The sequence below is a fragment of the Gymnodraco acuticeps genome, unplaced genomic scaffold, assembly GCF_902827175.1.
Source record: "Gymnodraco acuticeps unplaced genomic scaffold, fGymAcu1.1, whole genome shotgun sequence".
In the NCBI taxonomy this organism is placed as follows: Eukaryota; Metazoa; Chordata; class Actinopteri; order Perciformes; family Bathydraconidae; genus Gymnodraco; species Gymnodraco acuticeps.
This window is the reverse complement of record NW_022990109.1, coordinates 369,538-388,058: the sequence shown is the minus strand read 5'-3', so window position 1 is coordinate 388,058 and position 18,521 is coordinate 369,538. Positions and strand designations below refer to the sequence as shown.

The 18,521-nt window shown below is 39.9% G+C and overlaps 1 protein-coding gene across 4 annotated transcripts; it reads left to right on the top strand.

Moving 5' to 3' along the window:
- The first annotated feature begins 5,223 nt into the window (after window positions 1-5,223).
- On the top strand, window positions 5,224-18,041 carry LOC117546306 (cell wall protein DAN4-like). Of its 4 annotated transcripts, none has more exons than XM_034216494.1 (8): window positions 5,224-5,648; window positions 6,277-6,376; window positions 7,329-7,424; window positions 8,636-11,107; window positions 12,342-12,428; window positions 13,572-13,632; window positions 15,667-15,779; window positions 17,810-18,041. In XM_034216494.1, exons 1-8 carry the CDS (start codon window positions 5,610-5,612, stop codon window positions 17,836-17,838), a joined length of 2,997 nt encoding a protein of 998 aa, XP_034072385.1. In that variant the 5' UTR covers window positions 5,224-5,609; the 3' UTR covers window positions 17,839-18,041. The 4 variants fall into 4 exon arrangements, with proteins under 4 accessions (XP_034072385.1, XP_034072384.1, XP_034072386.1 ...); XM_034216493.1 differs by having other exon boundaries at window positions 7,329-7,439; XM_034216495.1 differs by having other exon boundaries at window positions 7,329-7,458.
- The last annotated feature ends 480 nt before the right edge of the window (window positions 18,042-18,521 follow it).

Below are 18,521 nucleotides of genomic sequence, written 5' to 3'. Positions count from 1 at the left end.
AGATCGTTGTCAGGCTCGACCTCCAGCTGTTTGAAGAGCCGTAAAAAAAAATATATATCAAAACCTGGACAGGATCAGACTGGACTGGATCGGACTGGAAAGTGAAAAAAAGACAAAATTAGAGACTGGATTAGACTGGACTGGAGTATTTCTTTTTTTTTTGTGCGAGCTGTTTATAGCATTAGTCTCATTTGCTTTTAAAAGAACCAATTAAGAGCTTAACTACATTTACTATCAGTTTGTCATTTGATTAATTTGGTAATGTGCACCACCTACAACATTAACATGGGTTACTCAATGTTGCAACCCTGTTTTGTGTCAAAATTGAGTTGTAACCCCTCGATTAATCTAGTGTATCTAGTGCTTAATGTGTGCATTTTGCCAATATAACAGATTTATTTACCAAAAACTGAATGAGATTTCACATTATCTGCGCTGGCTGGTGTCTTGAACCATAAAAACAAGGCATACCAATATATAAATACATCTGTAAAGACATTCTTAACGAGCCTCAATGTCATTTAGCCATATTTTCTCTTAAACCGGAGTGGCATTAGCTGTCTAATTTGTAAAGTACTACGCTAAATGTACGTGCTAGTCATTAAAAACTAACACAGACAGCAGAGGGCAGTGTGCAAATGTTCCTCCTTTTAAATACATGTTTTTATCCAGTTTGCGCAAAGTAAAACGTTTCAAAACTACATATCAAGCTTTCTGAGATTAATATGAAGCTTAGAACCGGATATCTGCAGGTTCAGATGGAATCACTGCATCTCATTACATTACATTCAGCTGGTGCTTTTATCCAAAATCAACAATGACGAAACAAACAAAACAAAAAAGGAAAGATCCTGCAGCCACATTAACTTTTAATAAGTGCTACTGCATTTGTTTCAAATAGGCAAAAAATGTCATGACCTTTTGAAACGTGCGATGCAATTTTAGTTCTTAATTTGATTTTAGCAGGTCTTAAAAATGGTTTACTGGTTAGAGATCGTACCAGTTGTACAGATTCGCACCAAATGGGTGATTTTATTTTGCACTCCACTGATTTATTTTGCCTATTTCCAGTGCAGTCTACGTCTGTCCTCTTTCATTTGAATTGAATCCAGTCCAGTTTCTTCGATATCAGCCGGGTTTCTACTCCTCCTCTGCTTCAGCCTCACAGACACTCCAGTGACAATCCCAGCTCTCCTTTTAGTCCCTTAAAAAAACTAACCCTGTGTGTGTTAGTGTGTGAGTGTGTGAACGACTGTATGAGTGTTGATGTGCGGACAGGCTAATTTAAGGTACGATTCAGTGTACATTTTATTTTTATTTTCTAACGTCAGAGTCTCAGTCTTAAATGAAACTCCTCAGGCTTTCTGCTGTGAGTGACTGCATGTAAAGGGACTTCAATTTGAGCTTTCATTGAACACTTGCCATGTCGGAAAACAAAATATATGTACAGGTTTAATGAGAAACGATGCTAATAAGCTGGGGGAAAAAAAACGAAATGACAAGTGTCTAGTGTCCTTTTATCATGTTTCTAATATAATATAATATGCTGGAACAGGTGACAGCTAATATAAATTAAGGTACTGTAAAGAAAGATTTCACAATGCTGTTGTTAAAGTGGCCGTCGCTATATATGCAGGGGAGCTAAACCCTGAACATGCAAGGTACTACTGACATTTATTTGATAGGAAACAGCCTTTTGGACCATTTTACACTCTAACCCTGCGTTGGCACTCCCAGCACTTTTGAAACGCATACACTGTCGCTGGTATTCGAGCAGAGCAGGACTCAATGTTGCACAGCGGCCATTTTGAATAGTCAAAGTAGAAATTTGCTGACGTATAAAATAGCTCATACAGTAAATGTGTGTTTTGTTTGTTAAATTGGATCATTTGTTGTCAAAAAGCACTGGAATTTAAAGCAAACGGAGGAATTATTGTATTTGTGAGGGACTATTTTCAGTGGCGGATTAATCCACATTTAGCGTACTTGTAAATATTTGGTATAAAATTGGACGACAATGCAGCATCTACAGATGAAGAAGACAATATGTATATATAGAATATCATCTGCCCTATACTTTTTGGGCTATTTCTTGAATAAAACTGCAGATTATTAAACCGTTTTGAGAGTAAAAGCTGTAGTAGCTGCTTACAATTAGCACGAGGCTAGCTAGTAAGCTAAAGACTGCGGCAGCTCACTATAGCTAAAAGTATTCAAGTTTACAAATTCCTTCTCCAAAGTTTAAGGACTTATAGTTACCTCCTACAAGACGTTTGTGTATTTATTTTTTATTGTATTTAATGTGGAAACTACTGAAATTAAGAGCAAAGGATTAGCATAGCATGGGCCGAGGAAGAACCCATTACATTTTGGAGCAAACCATAATCACGGGGGTGGTTACATAGATGTTATTTAACTTATTTTACATTGGCATTTGGCCTTGATGGACGCCTGTGTTCTTTGAGTACCATTTTAATTTCTTATTTGTTTATAATGTTGAGTATAAAGCTTTTTTTTTGAGCTGTTGTTTACTATTGATGCCTCCAAATGGAGTTGTGTTGGTTTGTTCTGGAAAACGTGCCAATGGAAAGGAACCATGACCTTTCTAAAAGCAAATATAGTTGTATTGTTCTTTGAAAAATCACTATTTTGGACAATAAGGCATCTAACACATTCAATCACTTAATTTCCTTTGTCAAAAACACAGGAGTTTCTTTGAATGCAGCATCATTTCTCCACCATGAGTATTCAAAATGGCCGCTGCATTAGCCAGTTGGACAGGTAACGTTACTGTAGATATGATCATTAGCTAGTTAGCTAATTGGCTGCTTTTTAATTTAATGCCACGGTTACTGAATTCCCACTGAGACGACCAATAGTTACCTGAGTGACCAGCCACTGTCCAATCAGAAGTCAGCTTGACCTGAGGAAGGTGTGATCGAATGATTGTTTCCCCTGAAGATGAATTTGTCTTAAACCCCTCTTCCTCTTCTTCCTCCTCTTCCTCTTCTCCACACTGTACTGAAACTGATCCAGTTGCTGTCCACCCACCAGGTTGTGTACAATACTACTGCTATCTGAGAGTTAATATATGAGCGTACAGGAGGCCATAGAGACAGTCTGCTGTTAATTATCACTGTAGAAGAAGAGATGTACGTTGTTGTCTTTAATGTTCAGAATAAACTTCAGTTGGACCAAGACTGCAGCTGATTTATTACACACACACACACACACACACACACACACACACACACACACACACACACACACATTACTTCAGGGGACATTACATTGACTTACATGCACTGGAGACTTATCCTAACCTTAACCAACACATGCCTAACCCTAACCAAGTCTCCACCCTAAAAGTAATGATTCCACTTATGGGGACCTCCATTTTGTCCCCATAAGGGAAGCCAGTCCCCACACTTGACTGTATAAACAGATGTAGGTCCCCTCAAGGATAGTAATGTTAGGACACACACACACACAGTATACGTTTGTACATGAAGAATGAAGATCCATTTTATGTTGTACAAGACACAGTACAAATACACACAGGTGAACAAATGCGCATTTTGGAGAGACAGCCAGTCTAGGGGGAGGGGATATCTGCACATTTACCCTTTAAGACTGTGGTCTATATTTGTGGTTTATTTGGGAAATTATTTAGTTAGCTCACACATATACAGGAATAAGAAAGGAAATAATTGTATTTGTCCCAAAATCACATGTATTATGCCTTGATGTTTCTTTAGAAATTGTTTAAATGGAAAATCCTAGACATTTCCCCTTTTAGACTTCTACAAATTAATCGAGATAAACAAATCTCTGGTTAAAGGTGGGGTAGGTAATTTTGGAGAAACCAGCTCGAGTGCGCTAGAATTTGAAAATACACAACCGGAAAAAATCTGCTACTTCCTCACAGAGCCCCTCCTCCAACACACACGAACGCGCACGTGACCAATGAGGGCACGAGATAAGTTTGTGCCCAGATGGAAGGCTGACAGGCAGGTAGGCCATCCAGTTACTTTAGCCGGGCCGGCTCAGATGATTGGTCGTGCTTTTTACAGCGCCACGGCTTCCACAGATGATATTTTGTTATGGATTTTTTGTCAAAGCACTTAAAATATTCATTGCTATCGGGATGTTACGAGCATTCCATGGAATATAATATATAATATATATAATATAAGTGTCTCGAGCCGGTTTCTCAAACTTACCTACCCCACCTTTAAACCTAAACATGTAACAAATATTTATATTCTTATGCTGTTTATTGTTTTAGCTCTACATGATGCAGTGTGTATTTGTGTTTATCTTTTGCACAATTTAAAGTAAATCCTAAAAAAAATATATGACTGCAAAAGATTATTGGTAAAAGAAAAAAAAATCACATTAAATAAAAATGATTCATTATTAACAAAGAGCATTTACTCTTTATTACAAAAAATGGTAATAATTAAATAAACGAAAAGGTTTATATAGGCAATTATTTCCTATTCATTTATGTATCTTTATTTGTCCACAAGTATTTAAATGTAGTCATTTACTTAGTTAATTGACATTTTTGTTAGTATCTTTTTGGCACTACTATTGCTCCAGACCTTTTAGTGTTTGTTGACACATTCATTTTATAAAAAGGAACACACATGCAGGCTCTATGTATTTCCCAACCAAGGTCTATTTTGATTGACATGACACCTGCAGGGCTAAAAGAAGACTTACAGGATTTTGGGTCAGGTCTATTAACTGAAGTATGTATGTATGGGTCCAGAACATACTCATGTCCCACCCTCTTAATTTAATCAGGGAATAGTCCTTTCTGTAAACATGCAATAAACAAGAATAAAGGGGTGTGAGAAAGTGATCTTCTCGTGTTGTGCTGTCCATGCAGAGAAAGGGGGCGTTTCCTTTTCACAACACACAAAGCCACAAAAACGCCAGATGTTACCCACATTCCTTTCAAAATAAAAGCACCACATAGAATTGCAGTTAAGAAGTAAGTGAAAAACATTGAAGAAAATCCAATTCACCATTAATACTTTTTTAACGTTTCTACTTGAACATTTACTATAATTCTTAATATTTATTGTAATCTATGTCAAGGGCCGTAACGCTTTCAAAAAGACAGATTTTAGTTGAGGCTTTTATTTTGAAAAGCCTAACCGGAGCTAGTCCGTCTTTTTCTGTGTTTCTTGACATCAACATTTGGAGGTTTAAAGAACGGAGCTTTAAAAATGCTTTGAAAACACGGGACAGCTTAAACAAATATATTAGCTAGCTCGCAGATAACCCAACAAACAGCCGGTTAAAAGTCGATGTAATCATTTAAGGTCGACATTAAAAGAGCGTTGTATCTATGCGTTTAGATTATCTACCTAAATGCATTCATTGCGTTTGTTATTTTGGCATTTTGTGCAATTTTAATGCGTTAATATACTATGTTTGTGTGTTAAAATCGGTTAAAACAGAGTAAAACTGCCATGGTGGAGCACAGGGAGCTGCAGGACATTTAGTTCTTTCCCAGAGAGACATTCCTCCTCACTGTTTACCAAAGAGTTACACACTTATATTACACCTATATATATATTATTATTTAAACAATCATGGCTGCTGTATTGCTCAGAAGAGGAACAGGATTATGTGTAAGTATATTTGTTTATGTCCTATATGTTCATAACATGACTTTATGTTGACCTCATGTGTTAAACTATAGATAGCAATGACTTACGCCATAATAAAGTAACTTATGGGAAGTATATTCAATGCATTTAAGGTTATTGCACTTATTGCATGTTTAACTACACTAACACGGTGTGTCACCAAATGTAACATGTACATTTAGGGTACATTTCTCTCAAAGAAGAGAAGTAAGGCCCTTTAACATGAAAATAAGTGAATCTGAAAATGACATATGTACAGGATAAGAGTATACAGTTACATTACATATGCTGTATATTACAATTGACTAGGCTATCTAGAAACATAACCAATATATACGGTTTTATGTAAAATTAACAGTGTATTAAATTCTTAAAAGTCTAACAATACAAACTTGAGAAAATCAGGATTACCTTGTAAATAGTGTGTGTGTGTGTGTGTGTGTGTGTGTGTGTGTGTGTGTGTGTGTGTGTGTGTGTGTGTGTGTGTGTGTGTGTGTGGTGTGTGTGTGTGTGTGTGTGTGTGTGTGTGTGTGTGTGTGTGTGTGTGTGTGTGTGTGTGTGTGTGTGTGTGTGTGTGTGTGTGTGGTGTGTGTGTGTGGTGTGTGTGCAGTGTTTTCACAGGGAGTTGTGCAGAGTTGTATGGAGGTCACAAACTGCACTGTACAGCTTCAAATCTTCAGACAGAAATCCACCACGCAGGACACACATCAGTAAGACACCCAAACACACGTCTGTCTGTCTGTGTGTCTGTGTGTCTGTCTGTCTGTCTGTCTGTCTGTCTGTCTGTCTGTCTGTCTGTGTGTCTGTCTGTCTGTCTGTCTGTCTGTCTGTCTGTCTGTCTGTCTGTCTGTCTGTCTGTCTGTCTGTCTGTCTGTCTGTCTGTCTGTCTGTCTGTCCTGTCTGTCTGTCTGTCTGTCTGTGTGTCTGTGTGTCTGTCTGTCTGTCTGTCTGTCTGTCTGTCTGTCTGTCTGTCTGTCTGTCTGTCTGTCTGTCTGTCTGTCTGTCTGTCTGTCTGTCTGTCTCTCTGTCTGTCTGTCAGGTTTTACTTGTAATCCCCACAGTTATCATTGTATTTTATTCCTCCTACACCAATAATAAGGCTGTGTTCAAATAGTCCTTTTTGCTTAGGAGGTTTCCTTACTGAGTGAAATTATCAAGAATTGTTTTGACTATTATAATATATAAAATGCCACCGTGCTGTATAGGTAAACTTAGGAACAAAACATTGAGAGTTTACAAGTTTTGTACCAAGTGTTGGCAGAATTTATATTCCAATATCGACCATCAATGTCTTGATTAATTAACAAAGTTTCATGGAAAATGAACTGTTAGTGGATTCATGACCAAACACAAGTGTCTGTCAACAAATTAAATACATAAAATCTACTCGATGTGAATATTTCCTTAAAGCAATATCTAAAAGTGCTTTTTGGAACGACACTTTCCAGAAAACAGAGAACCTGGTACTTTTGTTTTTTATAAAGTTTAAATTATTGTCTTTTATTGTGATTGTAGTAATGTGTTTTTATTACATGTACAGCACTTTGGCTCGACCAAAAATCGCTTTTAAATCTACTATATAAATTAAACTTGATTTGATTTCAGAATGTCTTTTTCTACTGAAGTGATTTATTCTCATTTTGTATTTTCCTTTCCTCACAGAGAAGGCTAAGACTCAGCCTGCGGTGGACGTCTTTAAACTCCTGGAGCAAATCTTCTCTTACCGCAGGCCGGGATCAACGCCTCCTGCTGCTCAAGGTCAGCATTCAAGGAGTTGAGTAGAAAGCGAGGGGTGAGAAAGAAAAAAGCTTCAGTCATAGAAAACACTATCACATATTTATTTTATCTTGTCAACGAAGCAGAAAAAGCTGGTTTCGGATTTATACTGGATCATTTCTTCCAGTAGTGTAGAAATCAACGTTAAGAGGGTTTAGTTTCTGAACATTTGTACGAGTCACTTCTTTAAGACTTGTTCATGCATTATTTTTTACTACCTGTATTCCAGACATTGATGACATTACGTTTAGCTGAAGCTTTTATCCAAAGCGACTTATAATCAAAGCGATTTATTATGATGAGACAGATTCAACCCAGGCAAGATTCCTAAAACTGCATTTCTTTTAATGTTTTAAATTTAAACGTAATTAATTTCTCCATGACATTTATGAGAGGGACTGCTCGAAAGTAGGATATTTGGGATATCCATCGTAGCCAGGGTTTACGATCAGTTTTTGGGTGAGTTGTACTGAGGATCAAGTATCACAGCACCGACGGGTGAAAAATAGTGTTTAGGTAACACGGGGTGTTCAGGTAACACTTAAAGACTTTGTTATGGAACGCAAAGCAGAGTAGGGGGCTAGTACACCCTCCTGAGGGTCCGATTGTGGATGTCATGCGAGCATAACATGGTGAAAACAATCAGTCTAAATTAACAATCGGGACGGAAATGTTCGGATTTCCAAAGAGAGGTTCTGAGAATAAATTAAAAATCAAGAACCGAAATAATTGAACTATTCATATCTTAGACTGCACTGTAACTTTTATCTTTTAATGTTTATTTTATTAGCTTTTCTTTTTAATGACTGTTTTTAAATGCCTTTGTCTGAATGTCTTTCATTTTTGTAAAGCACCTTGAATTGCCTGGTGCTGAAAGGTGCTATATAAATAAACTTGCATCAGCTTCATATAATCCAAGGCTTTTGAATTACTACAACATATATATTTTTTTTAATCAGTCTGTATCTCGGCCATGTTAGATAAGGTTACAGTATGTACATTTTAGACAGGAACATATCGGAAAAGCACATTCAACTCCAAATAACATGTTAATGAGTTACTGAGTCAACACACTATTATTACCCTGAATCTGTCAAACATACTGCTTTGTTTCTGACATGTTTTTTCTATGTTTTCCCCCTTCTTCTTGCCCCTTTTATCTCATTGTGTTCCTCTTCTCCACTTCCCCGCAGCTCGACCTACCACACCTCCCACCACCACCTCAAATGTTCCTAATTGTTCAAAGAGAGAACCAGCAGTCTCTCTTGTTTCTTCTACTACCAAACAAGTTTCTGATGATCTTTCCAAAGTGACTGTTCCTGCTAGCAGCACAACATCTGCAGCATTAGCATCAAACACTTCTGCAATAGAAAGCCACACTTTGACTGAAGCAAAGGAAACTAAAGAGGAAACTGACTCAGTCCTGCTCTCATCAGCACACTCACAAGAGACGAACATGGAGACGTCATCTTCTTCAGCTCTTACTGTAGAAACCTCGATAGAAACTGCATTAAAATCAGTAGAGCCTGAAATATCTCCTGTCGAAACACTAGAAGTTAGAGCTGTGTTTGCAATAGATGCTCCAGCTGAAAAAGTGACAGACTCGGAGGTCTCATACAGTACCAAGGAAGAACTTATATCAGGAACAACAGAATCAGTAGAAATAATCAATTCTCCCGTGGAAACACTAGAAACTGGAGCTGCCGTTTCTGAAATGACTCAAAAAGTAGAAACTAACACCACAGACTTGGGTTTTGGTAACCTCTCACACACTGCTGAAGAAATACCTTTAATAGAAACAACAGAATCACCAATAGAAGCCAACCATGTTGCTTTGGAATCACTAGAAACTATACCTCATGTTGTTGAGGGTCCAGTAGAGCCTACAATAGACGTCACAGTACATCTAGCATCTCCAAATGTAGAAACCCAAAGCACAGACTCGGGTTCTGTTAACCTCTGGCACACAGATCAAGAAGAAACGTTAATAGAAACCACTCATTTTAATTTGGAAACAATAGATACTCAAGCTGCTGTAGGTTCAATAGAAACAACAATAGAGGACAAAGCAGACACAACAACTCAACAAATACAAATCCACTTTCCCGTAGAAACACTAGAAACTGAAGCTGCTGTTCTTGAGCATCCAGTACAGAGTTCAATAGATGTCACAGTACATGCTGTAGAAACCAAAAGCACAGACTCAGGAGTCTCATCCAGCACCAAAGAAGAACCTTTAATAGAAACAATAGAACCAGTAGCAGCCATACATGTCCCATTGGAACCAATAGAAACTAAAACTGCTGATGCTGAAGGGTCAGTAGAAACTACTCTGGAAATGCAAACCAACAGCACAGACTTGGGTCTTGTTAATCTCTCACACACTACCAAGGAAGAACCTTTAATAGAAACAATGGAAGCCCACAATCTTTCATTTGTAACACTCGAAACTGAAGCTGCTGTTTCAGAACATCCAGTCGAAACTACAGTAGATGTCACAGCACAAGTAGAGGACCTAAAAGTAGAAACCCAAAGCACAGACTCTGGTCTTGATGACCTCTCGTACACTGCCAAAGAAGAAGCATTAATAGAAAGGACAGTAGAGACCAGTACCTCTGCTTTTTCTGAAGGTCCAATTGAGCCCACAATAGAAACTGAAGAAGCTGGAAACCTCTCACATGCTGCCTTAATCCTAAATGCACAAGACACCTTGCCTTTGAATAATGAATCGAATGTAGAATCATGCTTGGTGAATGTAGACGAGGCTCTGATAGCGTCTTTAAAAAACAAAGAGCACATCCCAACAACATTTTTCGTCGAAGGAGAACTGCTGAAGGAGATTGGAGCGAATGACAAAGCTGCTGTGACAGAAACGGAGAATTTAAGCGACGACGAGCGAGACGTTTTAACCCAAGTTCCTTCCTCTTTTTCGGAGGATCTTCATGGGTTAAAAGGAACTAGTGGCATGTTAGTGAAGGAGCTTCTCTGTCATGTTCCTGCTGAGCTTTCCAAAACTCCTGAAGCAAAAGGAGAGCACACAGAGGAGGAAGAAGCCATGACGCTGGAATCGATAACTTTATCAAAAGTCATGGAGGGATTCGGAGGTCTTGAAGCTCTGTTAGAAACAAGGAATGCACTGGAGGAACAAGCTGAGGTACTCGCCAAAGAGGAGGAGATGAGAGTTGAGACCACACAAGAGGACGTTGTTGTTTACGAGGACACGTCAGAGGAACACATTTTAACGCTGGATTCTATCTCTGAAGCTACAGATGCAATAGAAGCTGAGACCGCTGTCATGCTGGAGGCCATACTTGGTCTTAAACAAGCAGCGAGGCAGCAGGAAGAACGGCAAAATGGTGAATCTATTGTCCAGGAAGCAGAAAAGGAGTCCGTAGGGCAGCAAGCGAGCGTGTTGGACGCTATGGCTGAAGTTGAGGCGTCTCTGGAAACGCTGGAGAACGAGTCTCTGAGCGAAACCACCGATCATCTGGAGATAGAAGCTGATTGTGGAGAGGTGGAGGATATGGAGGCGACTGAGACTCTGAAGATGTCTGAAGATCTGCAGATAGATGTCCTGACGGAGGAGCGGTTCATTTCTGTTTCTGGACACGAGGAAGGAGTAGGCCCTGTTGGTCAGGAGGTCATAAGAGCGGATATTTTGGAGGGTAAGTTCGACTCCTGAAGTTGTAGAGGAACAGGTAGAAGCAAATGAAAAGGGGAGTAGTAAGAAGATACTAGAGATGCAACGATGAATCTGCTGAACGTTGGAAAAGGCGGTTTTTTGACGTGTTTTATTATCATTTCTGCATGACTGTTTGTGTAAGGATTTTACAACCTAGATAACAGCGAGTCATCTTCAAGGATTCAAGGCTTTTTGTCACGACCTTAACACAAACTGGAGAACCCAAATGCACGACCCAGAGACAGTCTTGAATGTAGCAAAACATTTCTTTTTAATTTCTAACAGAAAATCCCTTTTAACAGAGTAGGTACTGGATTAAACAAAAAGCGCTCACAAGGAGGAAAAAAGAAAAGGTAACAAAAAGAGAATTTAAGATGAACTTAAAGGTGGGGTAGGTAAGTTTGAGAAACCGGCTCGAGATACACTTTTTGTTATATTCCATGGAATGCTCTTAACATCCCGATAGCAATGAATATCTGAAAAATGTACCTACCCCACCTTTAAGTCTGCAAAAAATAACAAAATAACAAAACCTGACTAGACTGGAAATGATCCTCTCCTGGCTGAAGCCTGGCACGACCATCCATGGAAACAAACCAGACGAACTGACAGGGGGGAGACAGGACTATTTAAACATGAGGTGAGTGGGAACAGGTGGAAGGCAGACGCTGACAAGGGCGGGAAAAACACATGGGGAGGAAGTAAAAGGGCCTGAAATGAGAGACAAGAGGTAAGTACAAAATAAAACAGGAAATGGAAAATGAGACATGACAATAAACACAGAGACTGACTAGAGAGGAAATGACATAAATAGACAGACATGGCACATAAACATAACTAACTAATTTGAGGAGACACAACACTTTTATTGTCATTCGTACTTAGCTACAGTGTAGATATGTCAATGACAATCTGAGGTCCCAGGCTCCTCCAACAGAGCAACACAATGAAACGGATACAATAGTTAAAATAGTGCAAGTAAATACAAATAAAATAGGGTAGAATCTTGTGAGATTTGGCAGCTGTTTCCTCCTGATAGAAGTCTTTAAATGGTGTTCTTTGACTCCAAAAGACTCTGAGATGGACCCTTTAGAAATACATGTCTTGATTGGAAATGAGACACAACAGGTTTTTGTTAAGCTGTCAAAGAGATTTGGACTGAAACCAAATGAGATGCTTTGCCCTTATCTCTCCTCTCCATTGTTTTAACAAAACAGCTGCTGTAGTTACGGAAGATTTGAAGATGGAGGAGGAAACACACACTGGAGCCCTGAGTGATGAATACGCCTCAGGAACACATGCAGGTGAATACACTTAGAGAAACATGCAGACACAATCACAGCTATAGATCATTCAGAACAAATTACAGAATGTTTTTGGGATTCAACCACCCCATGTGGGTGCTGGAAAGGGTGTCAGATGCTGTGAGTCAATCAGACCCACATTGTTTGAAGCATACTGAGGCCTTCGCTGTATCAAAGTGTTTTATTTGCCTAACTTGACCTATTTCATGAATGTACTTAATTTGCTAAAACCATAAACTTTCTGTCTTTCATTTTTGTAAAGCACTTTGAATTGCCTTGTGTTGAAAGGTGCTGTATAAATGCTGTTGCCTTACTTTGATAATTTAATAATTTAACTAACTAATCATAATCTGGAGTTTTTCAGAATTGTATATTATTGTTTCGTTATAGTTTTGGGTTTTAAAGGTCACCTATTTAGGCAATAATATAGGTCTCAGATTGTCAGATATATATATATAAAAAACATGTCTATGAAGTGTTTTGCTCAAAATACCAAACAGATCACCCATTCTAGCCATGCCTCATATCCCTCTATTTCACTTCCTGTTTCAAAAGTGCTGATTTGGGGTATAAAGCTTTACAAAATAAAAAAATAGATACAAAAAATAAAAGAGGAGGGGTCTGAGCTCATGCGGGACCCGGCAGCTACTGTCTAAACTAAATGCTGCCGTGATGAAACGACATATCATGGATTATCAAGGATTCTCTCTGAAACAGTTTGGAGCTCAAAGGCTTTCTCTCTTGCCGGTTATACCACAAGGTGAGTTCCTTTTTACTTCCTGCTTCTTCACACACATGCTCTCCAGTACAGGTTAGCTCTGAGTGTTAGCGATGCTAATGTAAACACAGACCATATTACGTCCAAAACAGTGGGGCATTGTTTCTGATAGCAACGTTTCTGATTGGGCCGTGGGTCCACATTTTAGATATTACGTCATATCGGACGCAAATCTGGATCAGCTCCGTTGTTCCCCGTTTTTAGAGATTTGGGTACGGAGGAAAAGAGAGAGGGTTTTATTTCCTGACGCTGCGTGAGTTCCCCGACACACCGGGGACACATGTTGATGTATAACAGACATCAAGCAGTGGATTTTGCATGATAGGTCCCCTTTATTAATAGTATTGTTTTTATGTGTTTTTCAGATTTAGATCCGGTACAGAGACTTTTCCTTGAGAAGATCAGAGAATACAACAACATGCACAGGTAGATTGATTGATTGAAAATAAGCAAATACAAGTTAAATTTCCAATTGAAGATAAAACTAAATATAACATCGATATTCATATTAACATAAGAAGTTAGAAAATAAGTAAAATTGTATGGGCTCAGAACAGTCTCATAATACACACATGCACACAGAAGGATTCAAACTTGTATTTCCGGATCCATACTTGTGTTTTTCAATGCACACACAAATGTATTCCGTTTCATATACATGTAAATAAAATCCAAATACAGAAAAAAGTTTTATATATGTATTTTTGATCCTCACTTATTAGTTTCCCGTTTGAATCCTCTGAACCTGCAAACACAAACAGCTTTCTGTGCACGGATCGCTTTGCATTCGTGTGTGGGTTTTTTGAGACTCCCCTGACGGTCAGCCGATTCGTACTTGTAATTGTTTCTATCTATAGCCAATCAGATGTCTCCTTCATTCTAAGCCAATCACATGAGCGCGCCCCCACGAGGGTAAGATTACTTCATATACGCATTTTGCGCAGGCCGGTCAGCTCGCTAAACAGAGGGCGGAGCATCAGGTGATTATGCAGAGCAGCGTGTCTCCATCAGACTCAGCAGCTGATCTGATCTCTCTCTTTCGTCCGGTTATACTTCACTCGCGTTTATGTCCATATCGATCAGATCCAGCTCTCCTGATCGGCCTTTATAGAGAGCACCGATCAAACTATTAAGAGTGAATATCGGCCGATAATGACCGGCGGGGCTCCCCCGCGTTAACAGGTCACTGTCTAGCACTGGCTTCGTAGTGCACTGATCGATTAGGCTAAACTAACCTGTAGCTGCTCCCTCCACACTCACAACAACTTCATACAGACATAAATAAAGCAGCTGTATTCGCCATACAGGAAACACACATTTAAAACGGTTTTGCCTGCCGTTTTTGTGTATACAAGCATTCATCAATGGTTCTGAAAGTGGCGCTGTACCTTAATAATATAAAGGCTTGTATTTGCGTGCATTTCCTGTTCGGAAAGTGGCGCTGTACTGAGAGTGGAGGGTGTCCTGAGATTAGCGCCTGCAGGCAGGCTCCATGGAGCTGTCAGCTCCGGACTGCGCAAAATGCGTACATGAAGCGCTACGTCATGAACGCAATAAATCTACCCTCGTGGGGGCACGCTCATGTGATTGGCTTAGAATTGAGGAGACATCTGATTGGCTATAGATAGAAATAATTACAAGTACGAATCGGGTGAGCGTCAGGGGAGTCTCAAAAAACCCACACACGAATGCACAGCGATCCGTGCACAGAAAGCTGTTTGTGTTTGCAGGTTCAGAGGTTTTAAACGGAAAACAAATAAGTGAGGATCAAAAATACATATGTAAAACCTTTTTCTGTATTTGGATTTTATTTACATGTATATGAAACGGAATACATTTGTGTGTGCATTGAAAAACACAAGTGCGGATCATGAAATACAAGTGTGAATCCTTCTGTGCGCATGTGTTTATTATGAGACTGTTCTGAGCCCATAAAATTGTGCACATGTAATAACATGTATAACATGTATGTTCCAATATAAACATTGGGGGAAATATCCAATAAGCTAACAAGGTGAGAAACAGATTAAGGACACACACACACACACACACACACACACACACACACACACACACACACACACACACACACACACACACACACACACACACACACACACACACACACACACACACACACACACACACACCACACACACACACACACACACACACACACACACACACACACACACACACACACTTGTACTGTTGTAATATATTCATCCTCATCCGTTTTGAAGTTATTTTGTATATATTGACTGTTGTGCCTCTTAATGTGTGTAAACAGTATGTGTCTATGTTTGATTATGTATGTGTATATAATATATATATATATAAGTGGGTGTATGTCGTTCCTTGGGATTGTAAGAAACAGCATTTCTATCTCCCTGTCTGTATCACACGAACAGAAGATTGACATTAAAGTTGATTTTGACTTTTTCCTCTTCCTCTCTACAGGCTGAATGAGGAAGATCCAGATTACGATAAACATCTTTCAGAAGAGAGAGCGAAGCTGCAGAGGTTTTACGGAGGAGGAGATCTGAACAGCTTCCCTCAGTTCAGCTTCAGCGGTGAGAGAGAGCCTCATTCACAGAGACAAATGTACTTTATGCACGAGATGTAGAGGTGTTGAAAATGTGTCAGTGTCAAGATATTCCAGAACATACTTAAATGTGTTTAAAGCGTTGATTGAACATAGCAGCTATTGTTTATGGCATGTAAATGTATTTTAATATCTTCTTCTTTCAGACAGAACATGCAACTCAAAGTGCTTCATGATAAAATATAAAACAACAAATACAATTTTACAGGACTAAAACTGACAAAAAGGTCATTTTAAAATAATTTTAAAATGAATAAATCCAAGTTAAAAGAATGAAATACCATAAATACAAATGCAAAGTATAGAAAATAACATTATAATTATAAAAGCTTAAAAACTAAGGCTATAGTATAACTCCAAATTAAAAGATCCATCCATCTTCTCCCGCTTATCCGTGGTCGGGTCGCCAAGGTATAGTTCCAGCAGAGAGCCCCAAACGTTCCTTTCCCCACATCAACCAGCTCTGACTGGGGGATCCCAAGGCGCTCCCAGGCCAGCGAAGAGATATAATCCCTCCACCTGGTCCTAGGTCTACCCCTCGGTCTCCTCCCAGCTGGACGTGCCTGGAACACCTCCCTAGGGAGGCGCCCAGGTGGCATCCTTACTAGGCGCCCGAACCACCTCAACTGGCTCCTTTCGACGCGAAGGAGGAGCGGTTCAACTCCGAGTCCCTCCCTGATGAACGAACTTCTCACCTTATCCCTAATGGAGACACCAGCCACCCTGCGGAGAAAACCCATCTCGGCCGCTTGTATCCGCGATCTCGTTCTTTTGGTCATGACCCATCCTTCATGACCATAGGTGAGGGGAGGAAGGGAAATGGCCCGGTAGACAGAGAGCTTTGCCTTCTGGCTCAGCTCCCTTTTCGTCACAACGGTGCGGTAAAGCGACTGCAGTACCGCTCCCGCTGCTCCGATTCTCCGGCCCATCTCACGCTCCATTGTTCCCTCACTCGAGAACAAGACCCCGAGATACTTGAACTCCTTCACTTGGGGTAAGGACTCATTCCCTACTTGGAGTGGACAGTCCATCGGTTTCCTGCTGAGAACCATGACTTCAGATTTGGAGGTGCTGATCCTCATCCCAGCCGCTTCACACTCGGTTGCGAACTGATCCAGTGAGTGCTGAAGGTCGCAGACCGATGAAGCCATTAGAACCACATCATCTGCAAAAAGCAGTGGTGCAATCCTTAGTCCACCGAACTGCAGACCCCCTCCCCCATGACTACGCCTCGAAATCCTAACCATGAATATTACAAACAGGATTGGTGACAAAGCGCAGCCCTGGCGGAGGCCAACCCTCACCGGAAATGTGTCCGACTTACTGCCGAGGACCCGGACACAGCTCTCGCTTTGGGAGTACAGAGATTGGATGGCCCTGAGTAGAGACCCCCTCACCCCATACTCCCGCAGCACGTCCCACAGTAACTCCCTGGGAACTCGGTCATACGCCTTCTCCAAGTCTACAAAACACATGTAGACCGGATAAGCGTACTCCCAAGCCCCCTCCAGGATCCTTGCGAGAGTAAAAAGCTGATCCGTCGTTTCACGACCAGGACGGAATCCGCATTGTTCCTCCTCAATCTGAGGTCCGACAATCGGCCTGACCCTCCTTTCAAATTAAAAGAGATTACGTAAATAGGATTAGATGCTATAAACTACCTATAACATCTTTGAAATGCAGCAAAAAGAAAGCAAATGTACAATGATCTTAAACAACTCAACGTTTTTATAGATTTACAGCATTTAAAGTTAGTTATAGTCTTTTGGAGATAGTTTAGTTTTTTCGGAGGGATGTTCGATTAAACAAAACACATTTTCCAAGATATCACAATGACAAACGTTATGGCTGATAATACAATTACTTACTGAGATTATGAATTGTATTTCTTAATATGCATGTTTCACTGCAAGGACTCCTTAAAATATATACAGTGGTGAATATAAATGAATGTATCTTGAAAAGTATCTTAAATATTTTCTGCTGTTTTCTCTTTAGAGCCCGAAATGGACAAGGACTCCAAATGATCCACGACGTCTTCCTCCTACACTTCTTTAACGAACGTCTCTGACAGTTACCACATGTGAGAACAGATTTGAGGCTAGAAGAAGCACATGTTTGTTTGTGTGCCTTTAAAAGGATAATGTAATCTTGTTTGTCTGTACTGTGCAATAATGATAGTAACAAATGATATATTATATTTTATTAAAGCAACACTTTCAAAAGAGAACATGTTTTCTGATTCACAGGATGTGTGTGTGTGTGTGTGTGTGTGTGTGTGTGTGTGTGTGTGTGTGTGTGTGTGTGTGTATGTGTGTGGGTGTGTGTGGTGTGAGTGAATTGCAATGAACGTGTAGCATAAAACAGAAAAGGCCTGGATGAACAACAACACACACACATTTTTTCCATGATCTCACATGCATTTGGCTATATTTCATGTGTTGGCACACACACACACACACACACACACACACACACACACACACACACACACACACACACACACACACACACACACACACACACACACACACACACACACACACACACACACACACACACACACACACACACACACACACACACACACACACACACACACACACACACACACACACACACACACACACACACACACACACACACACACACACACACACACACACACACACACACACACACACACACACACACACACACACACACACAC

Excerpts from the sequence above, each read along its gene's own strand:
- LOC117546306 (XM_034216493.1), top strand. The coding sequence starts at position 5,610 with ATGGCTGCTGTATTGCTCAGAAGAGGAACAGGATTATGT. Across the intron at positions 5,649-6,276 it reads GAAGAGGAACAGGATTATGT|TGTTTTCACAGGGAGTTGTG; the intron begins GTAAGTATATTT and ends GTGTGTGTGCAG. Across the intron at positions 6,377-7,328 it reads ACCACGCAGGACACACATCA|AGAAGGCTAAGACTCAGCCT; the intron begins GTAAGACACCCA and ends CTTTCCTCACAG.